The sequence below is a fragment of the Cucurbita pepo genome, chromosome LG01 (assembly GCF_002806865.2).
Source record: "Cucurbita pepo subsp. pepo cultivar mu-cu-16 chromosome LG01, ASM280686v2, whole genome shotgun sequence".
Taxonomy (NCBI): domain Eukaryota; kingdom Viridiplantae; phylum Streptophyta; class Magnoliopsida; order Cucurbitales; family Cucurbitaceae; genus Cucurbita; species Cucurbita pepo.
Genome location: NC_036638.1, coordinates 15821912 through 15842090, shown reverse-complemented (window position 1 = coordinate 15842090; position 20179 = coordinate 15821912). Strand labels below are relative to the sequence as shown.

The 20179-nt window shown below is 34.8% G+C and overlaps 1 protein-coding gene across 2 annotated transcripts in view; it reads left to right on the top strand.

The window, feature by feature from the left end:
- The first annotated feature begins 2002 nt into the window (after window positions 1-2002).
- The window catches only part of LOC111809366 (THO complex subunit 2-like), a 35533-nt gene continuing 17356 nt past the window's right edge, over window positions 2003-20179 (top strand). For both annotated transcript variants that reach the window (XM_023695823.1, XM_023695817.1), the window contains exons 1-11: window positions 2003-2377; window positions 2576-2701; window positions 3639-3680; window positions 9431-9490; window positions 9687-9749; window positions 10193-10273; window positions 14145-14216; window positions 14367-14414; window positions 14541-14609; window positions 14710-14843; window positions 16999-17074. In XM_023695823.1, coding sequence (XP_023551591.1) covers window positions 2243-2377; window positions 2576-2701; window positions 3639-3680; window positions 9431-9490; window positions 9687-9749; window positions 10193-10273; window positions 14145-14216; window positions 14367-14414; window positions 14541-14609; window positions 14710-14843; window positions 16999-17074 — 906 coding nt within the window. In that variant the 5' untranslated portion in view covers window positions 2003-2242. The remainder of the gene's footprint in view (window positions 2378-2575; window positions 2702-3638; window positions 3681-9430; window positions 9491-9686; window positions 9750-10192; window positions 10274-14144; window positions 14217-14366; window positions 14415-14540; window positions 14610-14709; window positions 14844-16998; window positions 17075-20179) is intronic.

Here is a 20179-nt window from a genome sequence, read left to right as displayed (position 1 = left end):
TAGAGAAATCAAATAAACCGGCGAGAGTACACAAAACAAGAGAAACCAAAACAAAGTAGTCATGACAATGTCCTGGCATGGTCCAGGTCTCATAAATTGAGTCAAAATTCATGATTTGTCCACGTCATCCATCCACATCATTGGTCCACGTCAAACAAACTATTTTCAATCAAATATGGAAAATTTTGTTTGAGGGATTTGAGCGGGCCCACAAATGTCCGATTACGATTTTATTCCGTTTTGTCCCAACAGTGCGTAAATTTAGGAATTAATTAGAAAAAAAAAACAAATATACCTATCGAGGCGCCAGCTTAGCAGAATCAGGGGAACGCCCACTGTTTCGTTACGTCACAGTTGTTTGGCAAAGCGACACGTGGCGAAGAACTGTAGGTGGGGCTTATCTGGTTCCCTGCCTGTCATTGATGTGTAAAATTGACCGTCACCGCAGTTACGGTTTTTTTCATCTCACGTAATTCGCCCAAACGTATCCGTTTTATTGAAAAACGATAAAATGTAATTTTAATTTGGTAAGTTAATTTATATTATTGATTTAAAAAAAATAATTCTATTGAAATTAGTGAGTATGGAGGCTTTTACATTTCTTATTAAAAATAATAGGTAAATTAACGGAAATTGACTAAAGGACAGAAAAAAGATCAAATATGGGATAAAAACAGACCGACCTATAAAAAAAAAAAAGTCAACCACCCAACAAAAAAGGGAAGGTTGTTGAGATTTGTGCTCTAAAACTGATATCACTGAGAAAAGTGCTCAATTGTTGGTATAAGTAGTCATTTTCAATTCTTTTAAACTTTTTTTTAGTCATTCTATCTATTGTGATAACTATGGTATGAATGTAATCATTGGTCACTTACCCCTCATTTGCTCAAACTTAACTTATGGTTGAATCATAAACGAGTTGTTCATTAGAAAATTTGTAGTACATAATGTGAAATATGTAATTATAGAGGTAAGATAGACTTTTAACCTAACTATAATTACGAAGAACTCGTAAAAAATCAATTTGTCTGTAATGATTATATCGATGAATACAACTTGTTCTATAGTGCATAATAGTTCGTCTATAATCCTAAAATTGAGTGGCCTATAGTTAATGAATAAAAATTAATTTATAGGTCCATAAGGTCTCGCTAATTCATAGTAAGACTAAAATAATCAATTTAGTTTGCTACTTGTTTATGACATGCATTCATGCACGTTTTCATTTTAATACTGTGTTATGTATGAATTTGAGTTTTGATACTTTTAATATATAGTGTGAATCGAAGTATAGACGATATTGAACAAAGTAAAACTAGTTTAAGTAGGTTGAACACATATGGAGTGTGAGATAGAAGATGAAAAATTAGTGAAATGCTAAACTAGGATTTTTCGTTCAGTAAAGGAATGCTTAGAATAAGTGAAATGCTTAATAATATTTGAAGGCATCTATTAGGGAGAGGTTGCTACACTATTATAAGGAATGATTCGATCCTCTCTCCATCTAGTGTGAGATCTTATGATTGCGACACACCGTCTAGTGGCGGCCTTTGATACGTTTGATAACATTACGAGACTTAATTCAACCATGGTTGAAAGTATGTTTTGATAATATATTTATATAAACGGAATCAAAACTATTATCAATTAATTTACAAAGTATGTATTATTTTACCTACCATTTAACTAATAATACATTTATTTTAACAAAGTGAATGATTTTATAAATTATAATTTTTTATCCATTAAATATAAATTTTAATTTCAAAACTTCGAATTCAAATCTAAATAAACTAAAAATAGAAATATGTTATTTCCAGAAATTTAGTGATGTGAGAACATAAAACATAATTCAACGAACTTATTATTATTTTCATAATTTTAGAAAGTGAAATGGAACTATGGGCTTCGCAAAACAAGGCCCATGAACTACAACCATTATCTGGGGCCCAAAGCCCATTCGATCTCCGTCCGCTGGATGAACGATCAATTGCGTCTCCCAACATTGCTCCCTCTTCCAAATTTCCAGTTTCCTTAACCCCTGTACGCTGCTCCTTCCTCCACAATTCTTAAAAATTCTCAAACCCTAATTTATCTGGTACGGTCATACTAAAACCCCATGAAAACCCCATTGACTATCGTTCTATTCTGTTACTCTCCTTTTTGAAGCTGTCCCTGCCCCCAAGACGCAGCTATTTTTCTTCCGGGGGTCTCTTAAGGGATTGCATAGCCTCTTCCGGCAATGGCTCTCCCTCCCCTTGAGTGTATGTATGTCGTTGAAAGCAATCTTCGCGAATGGAAGTCCGGAAACTCGAGCTTTAGGGTTCCCAACCCTGTCCCTGTGCTTCGCTTCCTTTACGAGCTTTGCTGGACCATGGTTGGTACTCTAATTGATATATGTGTGAATTATATATATTTTATCAACTTATTTTTGGGTTTAGATATGTCTGGTAGTTTGTATATGTTGAAGTTGCGTTCTTTAGCAACTATTAAGCGTTTTTTTTTTGGGATTTTAGTGGTGCAATGATTTTTTTATCGATATATATATTTGTTTATGGGATTCTACCGAATTCAGGTTCGAGGTGAATTGCCGTTCCAGAAGTGTAAAGCAGCATTGGATTCAGTAGAGTTCACGGGCAAAATGTCTGCGGAGGAGTTAGGATCGAGTTTTGCTGATGTCATTACCCAATTGGCCCAAGATGTTAGTATTTTAATTTTATTTATATTTTCGTTAACTCAAAGCTTCATTTTCCATTTATGCTTAGATGAATTTTAGAAGTTTCAATCAGTGTTTTCAAGGCGCACTTGGGCGATTGCCTATGGCGAGGTGCATATCCTGCAGTTAACGTATCTAAAAAATTCTCGCCCAATTTTCTCCCCTAATTAGCTTTGTAAATATTTTTATGGTTTAAAAATTCATATCTTTTTTCCTTATGTAATGTCTGTAAATAATGTTTTATAGTATTCTATTAAGTGTGCCTCGTGTCACTCGGGCGACACATTATTGTCGTCTTTTTTCCTTAAGGCGATCTAGAGACTTTGTCGCTCTAGAGTGTGCCTTGCGCTTTGAAATCAGTGGTTTTGATTGTTAATATCTCATTATTTGAAAGGCGGACTCTCAAGTTCTTATATATATTTGAGGAGAAACCAACTCCTATTTTGATTAATAAAATAATACAAAGGATGCCGTAGGACAGGCCAATAGAGGGGATTACACACACACACACACACACACACTCATACAAAACTAACAAAAAAGAACCCAAACTCTTCAACGAAATACTCAAATCTTGCCTTAATAAAGCAAAAATGAATGACTCTAAATTTGATGAGGAAGCACACCGTCATAAAACATGGTTCAATTATTTTACCCTGCATCTACATAAAATGCACTAGTTTCGTACCATTTGGCTGTTTGTTTTGAAGTTCCCCCATCCTAAACACATAATGTGATAAACAATTGTCATCTTTTGCTTGAGTTTAGAGTTCTCTAGTTGAAAGTTTCTAACTTGCAGAATTATATTTATGCTTCATTTGAATTGTAAATGTTATTCATGTTTCTGATGAATAAAATATATTTGAACATGAGGAGAGTATCCATATTTCTATTTATTGACCTAAATTTACTTAACTTGCAGATCACATTACCCGGAGAGTATCGTGTTCGTCTTTTAAAATTGGTGAGTATATAAAATAAGAGATTATGATTATTGCCTCATGTTGTTGGATAGTTATGTGGGCTCTTTAATAGTATCCTTGGCTTATTCTTTTTAAAGCTTACGGTTTTGTTTTTTTAATTCAGCCTTTAGAGTTTAATTTTGTTATTAGGCATAATCAAGATTAGTTAGCCATTTTCTTGGCTTGGTTGTTAGTCCTAACAAAATGTAGGTTGTATATATAGCAACCCTTGTTATTATCAAAGGGCAGATCATTGTTTTGTAAAAATTCAGTCTTTGGTTTTTACACTAAATTCGTATCAGAGCACTGCAAATAAGGGACTCTTATGATGGGGAAAGCACTACTTCTGGTAAAGAATCATTCAGAATGGAGACCACCATTCCAACCCAAACTTTATCTCCAAGATCAACAATTCAATGTTTGCTGTCGGTTGAAGAATCTATTGGAGGAATACAATGTATGATGGCTACTTTAGCTACTCAATTAGAAAGAATTGAGTTGAAATTTAAGCGACAATAAGTGGGAGAAGAGAGAACTCTTGAACCTCAAGTGCAACCAAATCAAGATTGTGAATCCTGTTGCAAGCTAGCCGCAGAAGAAAGAATTCAGAATCAGGAAGGGTTTAGAGAAATTATCAATCAGGGTCATCCACCTAGACAGGAAGATACACATCATGATTTTCATTCTTCAAGTAATGAAGAAAATTCTTACTTTCCCAACAGCCAGCTTATGAAAATCAATTAATCCAGGGGTAGGGATGACTGTAAGATGAAGATAGATTTACCGAGCTTTAATGGAAATTTAGATGTTGGAAAATTTCTTGATTGGATCAAGAATTTCAAAAGCTTTTTTGATTGCATGGAGATTCCAGATGAAAAAAAAGGTCAAGTTTGTAACACTAAAGTGGAGCATTCACTTGGTGGGACGAGCTTGTGGAATAAGAACTTTCAAGACTTGACTACAAATGAGGAAACTTCTCAAAGAAAGCTTTTAACCTTTCGATTATAAACATATTCTTTTTAACCAATATCATCTCTGTAACCAAGGATCCGGAACAGTGGGGTAATACAAAGAAGAATTCAATTGTTTAGGAGCTCGACTCAATCTGGCTGAAGGGGAGAAATATCGAAGTGCAAGGTATATATCTGGATTGAAGAAAGAAATTCAAGAAAAGGATAGAATTGTAACCGTTAGGGTGTTTGACAGAAGCTGTAACGTGAACAGAAAAATTTGATAAACAGTATGAAAAAAGGAGAAAGAAACGAATAACTTGGGAAAGGCTGAACAACACTTGTAAATGCAATTCAAATGAATTCCAAGTTGGCAGTTCATCTAATAACCCAATTTCAAAGGGAAAAGAAGAAAAACAATCACGAATGTCCCAGATTTAAAAGGATCAGATGTTGTGGCTAAGTAAACTCAAAATCAATACACAGGCTTAATTTGGGGAAGTTTTTTCCGTTGCGGACAGCAGGGACATTTGTTTATCACTTGAGAAGATTAGTGGCCGTAATTGATGAAAATGATCAAGTTAATGGATAAGGGGAAGAACAATTGGAAGAAGATGTTGCCCACCTTGAACCTTATAATGGAGAACAGATTTCTATTGTGGTTTCACTCCTAAACTTGAGACACATCCACACAGACATATGCTTATTCCAAACATGATGCACAATCAATGGAAAGTATGTAATGTGATTATTGACAGTGGGAGGGAGTAGGGAGAACTTGTTTCTCAAAAAACTTGTTAATGCTCTAAATCTTAAAGTGTATCAACATCCAAATCCATATAAGGTAAGTTGGATTTAAAAGGGAGGTGAAGTAACAGTGAATTCCATTGCCAAGTACATCTTTCTATCGGAAATCATTATAAGGACCAGAGATAATCTGTGATATTTTGGAAATGGATGTTTGTCACATTCTACTAGGAAGGCCATGGCAGTATGATCTCCAGACTCTCACGAAGGGAGGGGCAATCCTTATGAATTCTTATGGACGGGAAGGAAAATTGTGTTGCTGCCCTCTACAAACACTAATGACAAAAAAGGACCCAAAGATGATTCCAAGGCAGTGAAACAACTATTTACTATAGTCAAAGACAAAAACTTTATAACAGAAGAGAACTGTATTGTTTTGCTTTTGTTTTAAAGGGATAACCTCCTTCGACACAGCAATTTGAGGCTGTACATGAAGAAATCCAATTGTTGCATACTGACTTTCCTGCTCTTTTAGAAACACCAAGTGAATTACCTCTACTATGTGACATTCAACATCACATTGACTTCCTGGATTCACTCTTTGGCATTTACCTCATTATAGAATGAGTCTCGAAGAGTACTCAATTTTACATGATCAAATAAATGAGTTGCGGAAAAGGGACATATTAGACCTAGTATGAGTCCATATCCTGTTCGAGCACTTCCAACACCTAAAAAGAAAAACGAATCATGGAGAATGTGTGTTGCTGGGCTATAACAAGATTAACATATAAGGTATCAATTTTCAATCCCATGTATCTGATCTTTTGAACCTATTGATGTAGCTCAATTTTTTTTTTCCAAAATAGGCTTGAAATGTGGCTACATCAAATTTGAATCCAACTAGGAGATGAATGGAAGACTGCTTTCAAAACTAACAAAGGGTTTTTGAATTGGCTTGTTATGCCATTTGGCTTATCAAATGCACGAAGTACCGTTGTGAGGTTGATGATCTAGGTTTTAAAACCATTTTTGAACCATTCTTTCATAGTCTATTTTTATGATATTTTAATTTACAGAAAATCAAGTGATGAACATATTTTTCACCTTTGAAAGCTTTTTGAAACACTTCACAAGCATGCACTTTACATCAATCTTAAGAAATGTTCCTTCATGACTCCTGAAATTCATTTTTATGCTATGTAGTCGATGAATATGGCATTTCTGTAGATCCTTCTAAGATTCAAGCTATCAATGAAATGGCCTGTACCAAAAACAGTAAAAGACATTCAATGTTTCCTAGGTCTTGCCTCTTCTTATCAAAAAATTTATCCAAAGTTTCAGTTGCACTGAATGTCTAAAAAAGGGTAAGTTTCAGTGGGAATATACCAAACCAATAGTTTTTGTATTCTAAATGCCAAGGGAGGCTATGCACCTGTCTTAGCACTTCCTAATTTTACTCAAACCAATAATTATTGATGCTTCAAGAATTGGGACACGGGCTGTACGTTCTCAAAACTTTCATCCCATTGTATTCTTTAGAGAACTTAGTGATTCACGCAAAAAATGGAGAAATACATACAAACAAGAATTATATAACCTAATCCCTGCTCTCAAACAATGGGAATATTATCTCTTGGGAAAAGAGTTTATACTATTCACTGACCATTATTCTTAAAAATTTCTACAAACTTAGAAAACTGTCATCCTAACATGCTAGATGGTTGGCGTTCATACAACAATCTGATTTTCTTATTAAGCATGAAGCTGGCCTTAGTCACTGTCAACCAATGGCCTTAGTAGAAAAGCCACTCTCTTAAGCCTTACCAAAGGTAGAAATTTTTGCTTTTGACTCTCTGGCTTACTTAATGAAAATGATTGGGACTTTCATGAAATTTGGTACATTTGCAAAACACAAGTAAATTGCAACAATATTCATCTTGCTTATGGGTTTTTTATTCAAAGCTGACAGGCTATGTATCCCCCATACTTCTTTAAGAGAACAATTACTTGAGGATGGTCATGCAGGAGGTTTGGGTGGACTCTTTAGTGGCGTTGGGCAGAAAATTTTGTACTTTTTATCTAATCGTTTCTTTTTGGCCTTTGTTAAGAAAAGACGTCTTCAATTTTGTACAAAGATGCGTTATATGTCAATCAGGTTAAGGTCAAGGATAAAATATAGGATTGTATACACCTCTCCAGATTCCAACCTCCGTTTGGGGAGACTTATCTATGGACTTTGTCCTTGGATACAATGGGTATATGATTACGTGCTTGTAGCGGACTGTTTCAGCAAAATGTCACACTTTCTACCTTGTAAAAAGTCATCTGATGCTGTGTATGTGGCTAATATTTTCTTTAAGGACGTGGTCTGTCTTTATGAAATACCTAAAAGCATAGTTTTGGATGGGGATGTTAAATTCCTTGGTCACTTTTGGGAAACCTTTTTGAAGACATTTGATACCACACTCAAATTCACCACTAGCCATCCTAAAATGGATGGACAAACAGAAGTGACAAATTATATGCTTGGAAGCCTAATACAATGCCTATGTGGTGACAAACCTAAACAACAATGGAATCTTGTTCTTGCACAAGCGGAATTTGCCTTCAACAACATGAAGAATCACTTGACAAACTAGTGTTCCTTTGACATCGTTTATACTAAGGCCCTCGGGTAACTTCAGATTTGGCCAATATTCCCACTATTGTTGACTTTAATCAGGAAGCTGGTAATATGGCTGAATGTATTGTGGAACTCTATAAAGAAGTAATGGATCATCTTGTCCATTCTAACTCAAACTGCAAAGTTGCAGCAGATGCACATCGTTGTGCTAAAGAATTCAAGGAGGGAGACTTAGTATGATTTACCTACAGAAGTCGCTGCTTCCTAAAGGAACTTTTAACAAATTCCATCCTAGAAAGCTGGGACCATTTCACATTCTTAAACAATACAGAGACAATGCTTATCAAATTGAGCTTCGAGATGACTTACAAATCAATCTCATCTTCAATGTGGCTGATATTTTGATTATAATGCTTTTGATTCCTTCATTTTTGGCTCCTTAGTGTTGACCATCACTCGAGAATGAGCTTTTTTTTGGGGGGGGGGGGGGCAAATGTGATGTAGGCTCTTTAATAATAACCTTGGGTTGTCCTTTTGTAAGCTTATGGCTCTGTTTTAAATTAGCCTTTAGAGGTTGATTTTTGTAATTTGGTTTAATCAAGATTGGTTAGTCATTTTCTTGGCTTTGTTGTTAGTCCTAACAAACTTTAGGTTATATAAATAGAAACCTTGTTAGTATCAAAGGGAAGATCATTGTTCAATCAAAATTTGCTTTGGTTTTTACAACAGATTGTTTTGCTTTTGATTTCTATTTATTAGGTTAAACTGTGAGTTCGCGACAAACTTTTGGAACAACTTTAACAGATGAGCAACCTTTTGAATAACACCCTCTTTGCAATTTTTTGGATAAAGTTTAGTAGCTGTAATCTAAAAAAATAAAGCCAGAACCCTTGTGATGAATCGAATCTGGAAGAAAAGAAATTGGACAACCTTCATTGATAGCCAGGGGGGTTTTGTAACTATCATGATGTGGTTTTTGTTTCTTTCGAATGGATTACACTCACAAAACCCTTTTATAATTGTTTTATTCACCTTTTCAAAAATTGAAGTTCTAATCTGTAACCTTCTTTGGTAAGAGGTCCTTATCTCGTTCTGGCTCTGGTTGTAAAAATTAATTTCAAATAATGCAACGTTACTTTCAATATTTATATAGTAGTTGGATTTCTTAGTAGAGAAAAAGGAATTTGAAAACTTGATCTCTCTATTTTTCCACCAAATTCTGTAATGGTCTTTAATGCTATTTCATTGCATATCCTCTTGACGTATTACATTTGGACAATTATCATCTGATCTATGTATACATATATTCATCTTTCATTATTTTTGTTGTGGAGAATATGTTATTCTGCTTCTCCTTACCATATATTTCATTTTAAAAAATTATTATACCTCATTAAACCAATTGAATATTGTATTCTGTTCCTTCTAGGCTAAATGGCTGGTTGAATCTGCATTTGTTCCATTGAGGCTTTTTCAAGAACGGTGTGAGGTGATATTTATGTATAAATTTTTTCTCGGATGGATTTCATTATTTTTCTTACTGTAAATTCTCTACCTAGAGACAGTGTTTCATTCTTGTGATCTACCAAGCATAATGACCATTTGATTTTCATTTGTGCGCCTCAATGATGGTTGCACCATTTGTCTAGTGATTGAAATTCTGAACTGGATTTGCTTGATTTTAGGAAGAATTTTTATGGGAGGCTGAAATGATAAAGATTAAGGCGCAGGAATTGAAAAGCAAAGAGGTGAGTGATAGTTGTGTAATGAGATTAAAACATTGTTATTGATTCAACTGGACCAGGGTGTTGATGTGATATATATTTTTTCTTTTCCATTTGTTTAGCAACTGTAACAGTTGATCGTTAAATTTTGAACATGTTCAAATCTTAGGTTCCCATAATATTTGTAGATTTATCAAAAATACTTTTCCATTTATAATGATATTTGGAGAACAGTCGATGGTGTTTTGGATTTATGTTTGTAGTATGGAAACAGATTCATATGTTCCAATCATCGTGCTAGGAATGAAACTAATCTACATTTAAAAGTAATGAAATGGAGAAGTTTCTCTATTTTGCTCCATTAAACAAGTTTTTATGCTACCATACGACTTATAAAGCTTCAATTTTAGCATAGAAGCCAAACCTTTAAAGGTGATATGTAAGTATGTACATTTTATTGATTTCAGGTCAGAGTAAATACTCGTCTTCTTTATCAGCAAACAAAGTTTAATCTTCTGCGTGAAGAAAGCGAGGGCTATGCCAAGTTGGTATGATAGTGATTAATTACTTTGTTCTATGTTCTTATGTTTTTCTTCTTAGTTTGTTGCCTTGGTCGATTAGTTTCATGAGCAAACTCTCGTTCTCTCTCTCCACACACATATTTATGTTATACACGCATGTATGTATCAGCTTTGTGTTACTTAGGTTTTACTCCATGTAATAAAGTTAGATGCCAATTTGAAGGCTTTCTCTCAATGTGGAAGGTGTATGCTTATCCAATAACAAGCGCTTTAAGGAATGAGGCTAGCCAATGGAGGGATTTCCATTTAACAGAATGTGTGGGATGAGGTTTTACCTATTTCCAATATATTAGCTCTTCCTTTGGAGTGGTCTAAATTTCAATGAGAAAAAAAAAAAAAAAATTTTTTTTTGAAAGAATTTAAGGGCATAAAAAAGACCCACAAAAGGAAGTCCCATTAAGGAAAGAGACTCCAATCAAGTAAAACAAGACTTAAAGTGTAATTACAAAAAAGTTCCGTCACTGACCCCACTGAGAAACATTAAACATTGCTAGGGACCATACTTCAGAAATGTCCCTCAACTTCCCTAAAAGCTCTTTTATTTCTCACTCCCTAAAGGCCCAACAACAAAGAACACAACCCAACTTGCCACAAAAATCTCTCATTTTCACACAAAGATTGATGGAAGAGGAACTCCTTGATTATTTACCTACAACAACTTTGTTTAACACATTGATATCAAACTGCCCAAAGAAATAATCCCCAGATGGCTTGCGTGAAATTGCAACTCCACAACAAATGATCTAGGCCTTCTTCCGTCTTTCTACAAAGAAAGCAACAAAACAGGCAAAGCAACAAAGACGACCTTTTCACAAGTCTATCAAGAGTGTTAATTCTTTTGTGGATAACCTGCCAAGTAAAAAAAATATTCTTCTTTGGAATTTCTACTTTCTACGTACAAGAAAAATAGACTTGTTCAACAACCTATGAAAGAAGAACTGCAAGAAAAGCCCTCAGATTGGCCAAGGCTCTGACATAAAAGATCTTTCCTCCCAAGCCTAAGCTAAACCTCTTCCATCAATGAGAGAGGAGTCAGAATATTTGTCATCTCCTTATCGAACAATGCACGACGAAATTCAGACGAAAAAGAGAGAGCTCTTAGGAAAAGACAAGGCATCAACCACGAAGCTATTTCTCATAGAAAATAAATGATACAAACAAGGAAACATAAAGCGAAGTGTTCCCCCACCCACTTATCTTCTTAGGAATACGTTTCCTTCCCCCATTGCCAATCGCTGAATGAACCAAGTCAAAAAAGAAGGGATCTCCAAGGCTATTTCTTTCTATGGGTTCCGGTAAGAGCCTTTGATCCCACTTGACTACCACTCAAAAGGATGAGGATTGTGCTTACTCATAATAACTCTTCACCAAGGGGAATTTGTATCGAGAAGGAACCGCAAAAGCCAATTTGCTAATAGTGGTCTGTTATGAACCCTAAGATTTGCAAGACTTAACTCACCAAGACTTGCTTTTCCACCATCTCTCAACTCACTAGGTGCGTTCTTCCCCCCATTTCAACCCCTTCCCAAAGGAAGTCATGCATCAATTTCCCAGTTACCTTACACACCCTACATGGAACACAGAAAATGGAAAAAAGTAAATCAGGATTCCATCCTAAGAACAGACCTAATGAGTCATCCTACCCCACCACCTTCAGAGAAGAAGCTCTGTTTTCAAGAAGCCAATTTTTTTTCCTCAACTTGTCCACAAACATGATTCTAAAGACCAATCTTTTTGTTTTTCCTCGAGAGTGGTCATTGAAAGCAATCATAAAACATCAAAAATGGAAAAAAGTAAATCAGGATTCCATCCTAAGAACAAACCTAATGAGTCATCCTACCACCACCTTTAGAGAAGAAGCTCCGTTTTCAAGAAACCAATTTTTTTTTTCTCAACTTGTCCACAAACATGATTCTAAAAGCCAATCTTTTTGTTTTTCCTCGAGAGTGGTCGTTGAAAGCAATCCAAAAGTTCTTTTGGTCTATGGCTACAACGAACAATTTGGAGTAGTTTTGAAGAGGGGTGATTGGGGAGTTGTCGTCCATGGAAGATGAAACTTAAGAGGCCATAAGGAAAGGGTGGGAGGTTGAGGAGGAAGAAAGGGAGGGGGTAGAGATAGTCCATCTTCTTACTAAAAGGAGAAATATGTAATTTCTTGATGAACTTGTCCGTAAACCTTTTATTTTTTTCGAAGACATTGGTATGAGGTGACGACACATCTATTTCTATAAAAGTAGGACACAAGCTTGTTGGGACACTTTTTTACTTACAGAATTGCAGAATATAAATGTATGTAATGCTTGTAGTTGATTAAACACATGTAATTTAGCATAAATACCAAAATACATGACACTGAAACATACAATATTTGAAGTGCTTAAATTTATAGAATGATTTGGATGGCTATAGCTAGAGGAATCATATATGAGGTGACGACACATCTATTTCTATAAAAGTAGGACACAAGCTCATTGGGGACACTTTTTTACTTACAGAATTGCAGAATATAAATGTATGTAATGCTTGTAGTTTGATTAAACACATGTAATTTAGCATAAATACCAAAATACATGACACTGAAACATACAATATTTGAAGTGCTTAAATATATAGAATGATTTGGATGGCTATAGCTAGAGGAAGCATATATGATCCCACGTTCCTAATATTTTTGGAATGATCAACATCTAAGGATTATACTCTGTTATAAAATCTCTATTTTTCTTCCCTTTTTAGTTTGGGCTTACATGGAAAAGTCCTCAATTTTTTTCTGGAGTTGTGCTCTTGCCCTATCCAAGCTGTATCTGGCCTTGACCAACTATATCTAAGCCGTGTCCAAAATTAGAGGAAAAAAATTAATATTGGACATTTTTTTAGTGGGCTGGACACATGTCTGAGTGGATCATGTCCAGATGAATTTGTGTTTGACACACAACCAACATGGACACTTGATCCTAAATAGAGTGTCTGAAATGGAGTGTCCATGCTTTCTAGGGTTATAGAGGTCCACAAAATATAATAAACCCAACCCTTGAACAACCTTTATCTTCCTGAAAATTGTCCAGAAGACTCCAACACTCAAAACCATCTAAAGCTTGCATGCAAATAGTTACCATCTTTTTTAAATTTACTTTGTTGGGAAAGCGATTGTAACTTCCGTTCATAATATATCTTTTTTTGTTAGGGTTCCATTCATAATAATTGAAATAGCAAAATCATTTTTATAAGAGAGAATGTAAATTTCATTTTTCTGGTATGTCGTCATAAGGAGAGTGCTGCATGGGTATAATTTTGCAACAATGGTAGTAATCTTGAATTATTTTAATTCTTGGACCAATGCTTTAAAGAAAATCCAAAATTTTCTGATCAATAATACTGACTATTGCTGCAATTTGGACACGAGAGCAGTGTAGTATTTTTGGTAGGATGTCCAGGAATGAGCATTGTATTGAGAGAAATAGTGTACTCCTTGACCTCTTGATAGAACTCCTATTCTATTTCAAATTTTTTTATATTTAAGTGGTGTCTAATATTTTTACTTCGTATGGTTATACCTCCCTCATTACAAATTGGGAAGGTCTTTTGTAAACACTATGAATTATACATCCTTTTTGTGAATTTCGATCATCAATGAATTTCTCTTATTAAAAAAAAAAAAAAGAAAGTAGGTGGAGTTCCTTTGAAATCTATTTCTTCGATACAGTTGGAGACAGTACTTCTGTCTTCCACATTTTTATTCATGGTTTTGGTTTGCCTATTAAAACAAAGAGAGTGATTCTTTGTAATTTTTCTTGTGAATTCGTATTTTATCTACTGAGATGCTTGACTTAATCTGTAGGTAACACTTCTTTGCCATGTCACTGACGCTTCAAATAACAATTTGCCGGGTTCAACAATTGGTATTATAAAGGTTGGCAGTGAACTTCCACATCAAGTCTTTTCTCTTTCTCCATCTCTAACGCGCACACACACACAAGGATATCAAATTTGTTTTTCTTCTATGCATATATATATATATTTTAAAACTGTTCCAATTTATTGATCTTTAACTTTTCTGCAGTCATTGATTGGGCATTTTGATTTGGACCCAAACCGTGTGTTTGACATTGTGAGTCATTCGCTTGTTCATTTTTTTGATTTTTGATTTTCTGTTTACCTTCTTCCTTTTATTTGTTATTTTTTTAAAGAAGTTCACTGTGCTAGTTTTAAAATTATTTTGATGCCTTTCTATCAGGTCTTGGAGTGTTTTGAACTTCAGCCAGAAAATAGTGTTTTTGTGGAGCTAATTCCAATATTTCCCAAGGTAGAGACGCTTAGGAGTTATGACAAGTTGACTTTGATAATCTTGCTCTTGCTGATATATGAGCTCTTAAAGTTTCTCATGATGTTATGATTTTCGGCAGTCTCATGCTTCACAAATCCTTGGGTTCAAATTCCAATATTATCAGCGCATTGAAGTGAACTCGCCAGTGCCAGTTGGGCTTTATAAACTTGCAGCTTTACTAGTGAAGGAAAAATTTATTGATCTGGATAGCATGTAAGTGTTTTTTTCTTTAATGCTAGTTTCAGTTTAATACAAATCATTTTGTTTCTTTATGTTTATTTCTGAATCTAGCCTTGCATTTTCTTGTGTCTGTTATTGCTTGAACACGTTTGAAGTGCCCTTGGAAAGCTTTATGGAGAACGTTGTTTCATCGTGAAAACTTAAGGTGGAGTAGATTTGAAATGTCCAGTACTGATTGATTTTGGGCATGCGTTTTTTAGTAGGGAGCATGTGTTGCAGGGAGTTCATTTTTGGAAAGTCCTGTAATGTGCTGATGCGAATCTTGAAGCAATCCCATAGTGATAATTATACTATTATTATTAGGGTGGGGGGGCTGATGCTGAGTTAGTTGAAGTGAATCTTTTAGAAATCTAACAGCCTTTTCGTTTTAAATGTCTAATCAGATTACAGTTATGCCTGGGGCTCACATTTATTCTTTTTGTAGCCTTCGACTGGTATAACAGCCAGTAGTTCCATAGTTACTTCTGTTACACATCAAAAGGTTAGCTAGCTGTAAAAGAAGTTAGGATGAACATATCTCTTAGAATTACAAAAAAGAACCATTGCATCAGTATTGTATTGGCGTAAATCTAATGGTGTCATCAACCCATGAACAGGCAGGCCAATGTTATATGGCCTACACTGGGGCCTCAAGATCCCTTAGACGAAGGCCCATGACATGAATAGAGATCAGGACTCGGATTATCACTATTTGGAGCACACTTCAGTCCAATGAGAGGGCCCCCATATATTGATGGCTTCCTTAGTTGGAATTATGTATTCATCGTCATGATAAATGTAGACGTGACAATAGTTGAAACATTATGATGATACATGTTCACTCTTGAAGTGGAGACGTGATGTTGTCTTACGATGCTTTGTTAGCATACATAATATCCTGGGAGGAATGGTATATCAATGTTGGTATTTAAGTTAAAACGAATGTAGATGTAGAAAGCACCCTATTTTAATCGACAGGCAATTTACAGTGGTTATTGATGAAAAAACTACAAGGAAAAGGTACTATTAAATGGATCATGAAGATTAATCAAAGGTGTGACCGATGGAAGAGGTGTAGTAGAATCAAATATGCAAGTGATGCTTATAATGCTTAGAATGGTGAATATGAAAGGAAGGCTTAAGCAAGCCAAGATGTGGTACTAGTTGATTGTTGGCCACCACAATTTTACTAATAAGGATAGCTTGGGTCAAGGTGCGTAAAAGAAGTGTGGAGTCGGCCATATAGAATATGGGTGACTTTTGGTTAAGGAGCCAACTGCATGTGTCTGTCCTTTGGGTGTGGGCATTGAGGTGATGATAAGGATTATGGTGGAGGATTTTTATGACTATATTTTGAAGGTTGTTAGACACATAGATATAGTGTCAGGAAGTCTAAGATGCATTTGGTTAATGATCTAAAAACAAACCTCAATAGAGATTCAGAGAAAAACAAAGTTGTATCTCATGTTTTCAATGTTTTTGGATGTGTTTGGAAATTGGATTCTAATTTGAACAATGGTTCCAAATATGTTCAATAATATATTTTTAAATCATAAAAGTAGTTCTAATTTCAAATTAAATATGATTTATTAATTTAGGAACATGTGTTATGTTATAAATTTTGTATGATTATTATTTTACAATATCAAACCACCATGGGTTGGCTTGGTGGTCAAAAGCGACTACGTAAATAATAATAAAGTGCTAATAGAGAATGAATTCAAGCTTGGTGGCCACCTAATACTTAGGATTTAAAATGCTATGAGCTACAACCAAATGTAGTAGGCTCAGGTTGTTGTCCCGCGATAATAGTTGATGTGCACGCAAGCCAGCCTGGATGCTCATGGATATCATAAAAAAATTACAAAACTATATGATTTTAATATTTTATATTATACATATTTTAATTTAACAAAATGAAACAAAATTGGATAGATTCCTTGTATTTCCTTTTGCTACTTCTGGAATAAATCCCAAGTATTCTTGTGAAAACAAGTTATTATTCCACCTGACCTCTCATCCACTATTTCTTTATCTCGCTTGTCCTGCATCATCTGGTGTTTTAATCATAAAGTTGTATCTTAATAAAAAACAATTTTGAATCATATACTTCTCTACTTTTTGTTCATTTGGATTTTTATTTCTGTAGATATGCACATCTACTTCCTAAGGAGGAGGAGGCATTTGAGCACTATGAGTCCTTTTCTTCCAAACGACTTGATGAGGTACTGCGATTGAGTAAATTCTAGTTAGCATATTCGTTACTTTATTCTTTAGTCTGTCATATAAATTCACTTTGATTAGGACTTTATGACCTAGTTAGTTTTTCTTGCATCTTGGTAGGCTACTTTGTGTACTGAGTTTGTGGCCTCTTTTTATTTGAACCAATTAGATACTTATTTTTGTCACTCTTCTTGGCACAAAACCCTTAATGTCTTTTTTGATGATGAGTTGGTCGATGGGGGAGGAGAAGTAAAATTGAATTCTTATTTTCAAGTCAGACATGATAAAGCTGAATGTAACTTTGTACGCGGGAAAAAGAAAGATAGAAGTGCCAATTGGTGCTTCTTCTTGCAATGAATCAGGCGGTCGGAATTTGTTCTTGTTTACATTTGAGGGGTGGGTATTCCTCGTTTCTGATCAGGTTGTAGTTGTTGTTCCTGCACACATACTTATTTTTATAGAAAATAAAGTAAAAAATCTTAAATATTTATTTTTATTTTCTCTCATTCTCTTAGCCTCATTTTTTCTCTTTTCAAGTGAAATTGTAAATATATATTTTAATCTTTTCTCATTTTTTTAAAAAAGAATTGTTAATGGGGAAAATCCACGTAAAATTAAAAGAGAAATTGCATGGGATGGAGAATGATTTCAGGGGAGGGGATCGGGAATGATTTAGGATAAGGGAACTAGGATGGGGAAGGCATGTCATCCCTATCCCGCTTTGTTAACACTCCTATATACAGATGTATTTTCACATTTTTGATGGAAAATAAGAGGCATTCATTAATGGACTCTTATCTCCCATTCTGTTTGCTATAGTTTCCAATTGCAGCTGCTTGTTGTCCAAAGTTGTGGAGAAGGGGCTGCTTGAAGCTTTTGTTATAAGTAGAGATGACATACATCTAAACCATTTTCAATTCACAATCGAAGGCCTTTTATTTTTCATTCGAAACAAGGAAGAACTTTCTAACCTCTCAACATTATATTTTTTTTGAACAAGATCAACTTTCATTAGTAGGTGAAAAGACACAAAATCATCAGGGAAACCATCTTGAAAAGGAGAGAAGCAAAAACCCACTGCAAGCCCTAGAAAAAAGGGCCAAAACGACCAACACCAATCCAAAACCGAATGAGAAAGCGTGCCAAACACCTTCAAATTAAACCTAACAAAAAAATAAGTAAATAAGGAGTTCAAAACCAAACACCCAAAGAAAATGAAACGTAGCTAAGATCATCTTGTCCTCTCATAATCCAAAACTAAAAGTTGGTCGCTATGTTGATAAAAACAACTTGGATAATTTGATAGATCAAATGAATCCAATGGATCCTCTTCAAGATTAAAAGGACTGGGATAATCGCTGCATATAGCCATCTTCAAGTCGCAAGCCCAAAGAATTGTCAATAAAAAGCTTATCTTCAAAAACAATAAAATTATCAATTAAAACTTTTAGCTTCAATCTCATTGAATATAGAAATTAACCATCTCCAAAGAAATCTTCAAACGAGGCATCTTTGTGGATTTTGAACCAATTTTTGAAGCTTCCCTTACAGACTTCACGAAGCCTAGGTGTTAATGAGTTGAAAATTGTTTTATTGATGTCTATGTTTTGTCTTATTCCCAAAAAAAGGGACATTCTTCATTTTATCCAATCCTTGAGAATATTTCTTTGAAAATTGTTTTATTCAAGTCTATGTTTTGAAGTCTAAGTTGTTTCTGTTGAAGATTTGTCGGATATTAATAATTCTCTCTCATTAAGTTGTTGACATTTATTTTGTTGATTCCTCTCTCATCGTGTATTTTGTAATTAAATAGTTTTTTTTTCCACCAATCTCTCTTGTCAAGCCGTTGGTTTGTCAAAATTTATTTGAATTTCAAATTGTTTCTTGGAAGAAGCCTTTTCTTTTTTGTCTCTGTTTGAGGTAGTTGTCTTTGAAGAATTGTGAGGGTCAAGGCGTTGGTTTGTCAAAATTTATTTGAATTTCAAATGGTTTTTTGGAAGAAGCCTTTTTTTTTTTTTGTCTCTGTTTGAGGTAGTTGTCTTTGAAGATTGTGAGGTTTTTATGGTTTTTATTGTTTGTCAACATTTATTTTGTTGGTTCAAGTTTCAAAAGCTTTTCTCGGAAGATTCTTTGCATATCCATAACTTATTCCAGTTTTTTAGTGGCCTTAATGGTTAGTCCAAAATTTCCTCCGTTTTCAAGAAGATTATTATTGTTTTTAAGTTCTTTATTTTGTATTTTTTTTCTTTTATTATCACTTCCTTTGAACGTTTGTAATCCTTGAACATGTTTTCCTTTTTATTATTTCAATGAAAAGTTGTTTCTCGTTATTTTTTTTTTCCAATCTAACCTTCACCAAAAAAAAAAAAAAAAAAAAAAAANGAGTTTTCAACAATGATTTCTCTAAGGAAAGATATTACTTTGTCACTCGAGGTGTTAGGTTAAGAGACAAGGAGGAGGTTAGTATAGACTGGAAAGCATTTATCCTTTGGAAAAGTAGTTGTGGGTGGAAGGTGATCGTAGAAGAAAATGGGCGAAGACAGGTGAAAAGTCTAGAATTGGAGGTGGTAAGGGTGGCATGGTTGGGGAATTGTCTTTGGGATATCACTAGCCTAGCAAACTTAGTGCGTGGAGAAGGTCGGATTTGCTGATTATCTTTTTCTTCATTTCGAATAAGAAGGGCAAGTTCAGGTAAAAAATATCTGAAGGGAAGAGAAGTGTGGTTTTCATTCTAGAAGGTCATAATTGTAGGGATTGGCATGGGTTGTCTTTGGCCTTGACGAAGTTTCTTCCTACTGCCCCTCTATCAGGAGCAAAGAAAGTTGGGCATATGGTTGTTGGACCAAGTAAGACTTTGGGGGAGGTTGTGTCAGTTTTTGATTCATTGGTGGATTTTACTTTCAATCATTCTTTGGCGGTCGTTGTCGGGAGATTGAATGGGGCTGTGGCATGGTTTAGAATTAAAGAAGAGGTGGAGAAGAGGTTTTAGATTGGCTTTGTGTTAAATCCTTCAATAGTAACATTGTGGTGGATGTTTGTGGGTTCCCGAAGGAAACAATGGCCATTGTGCAGGGGCAATGAGAATTGCGTCAAAGGGATACGTATTT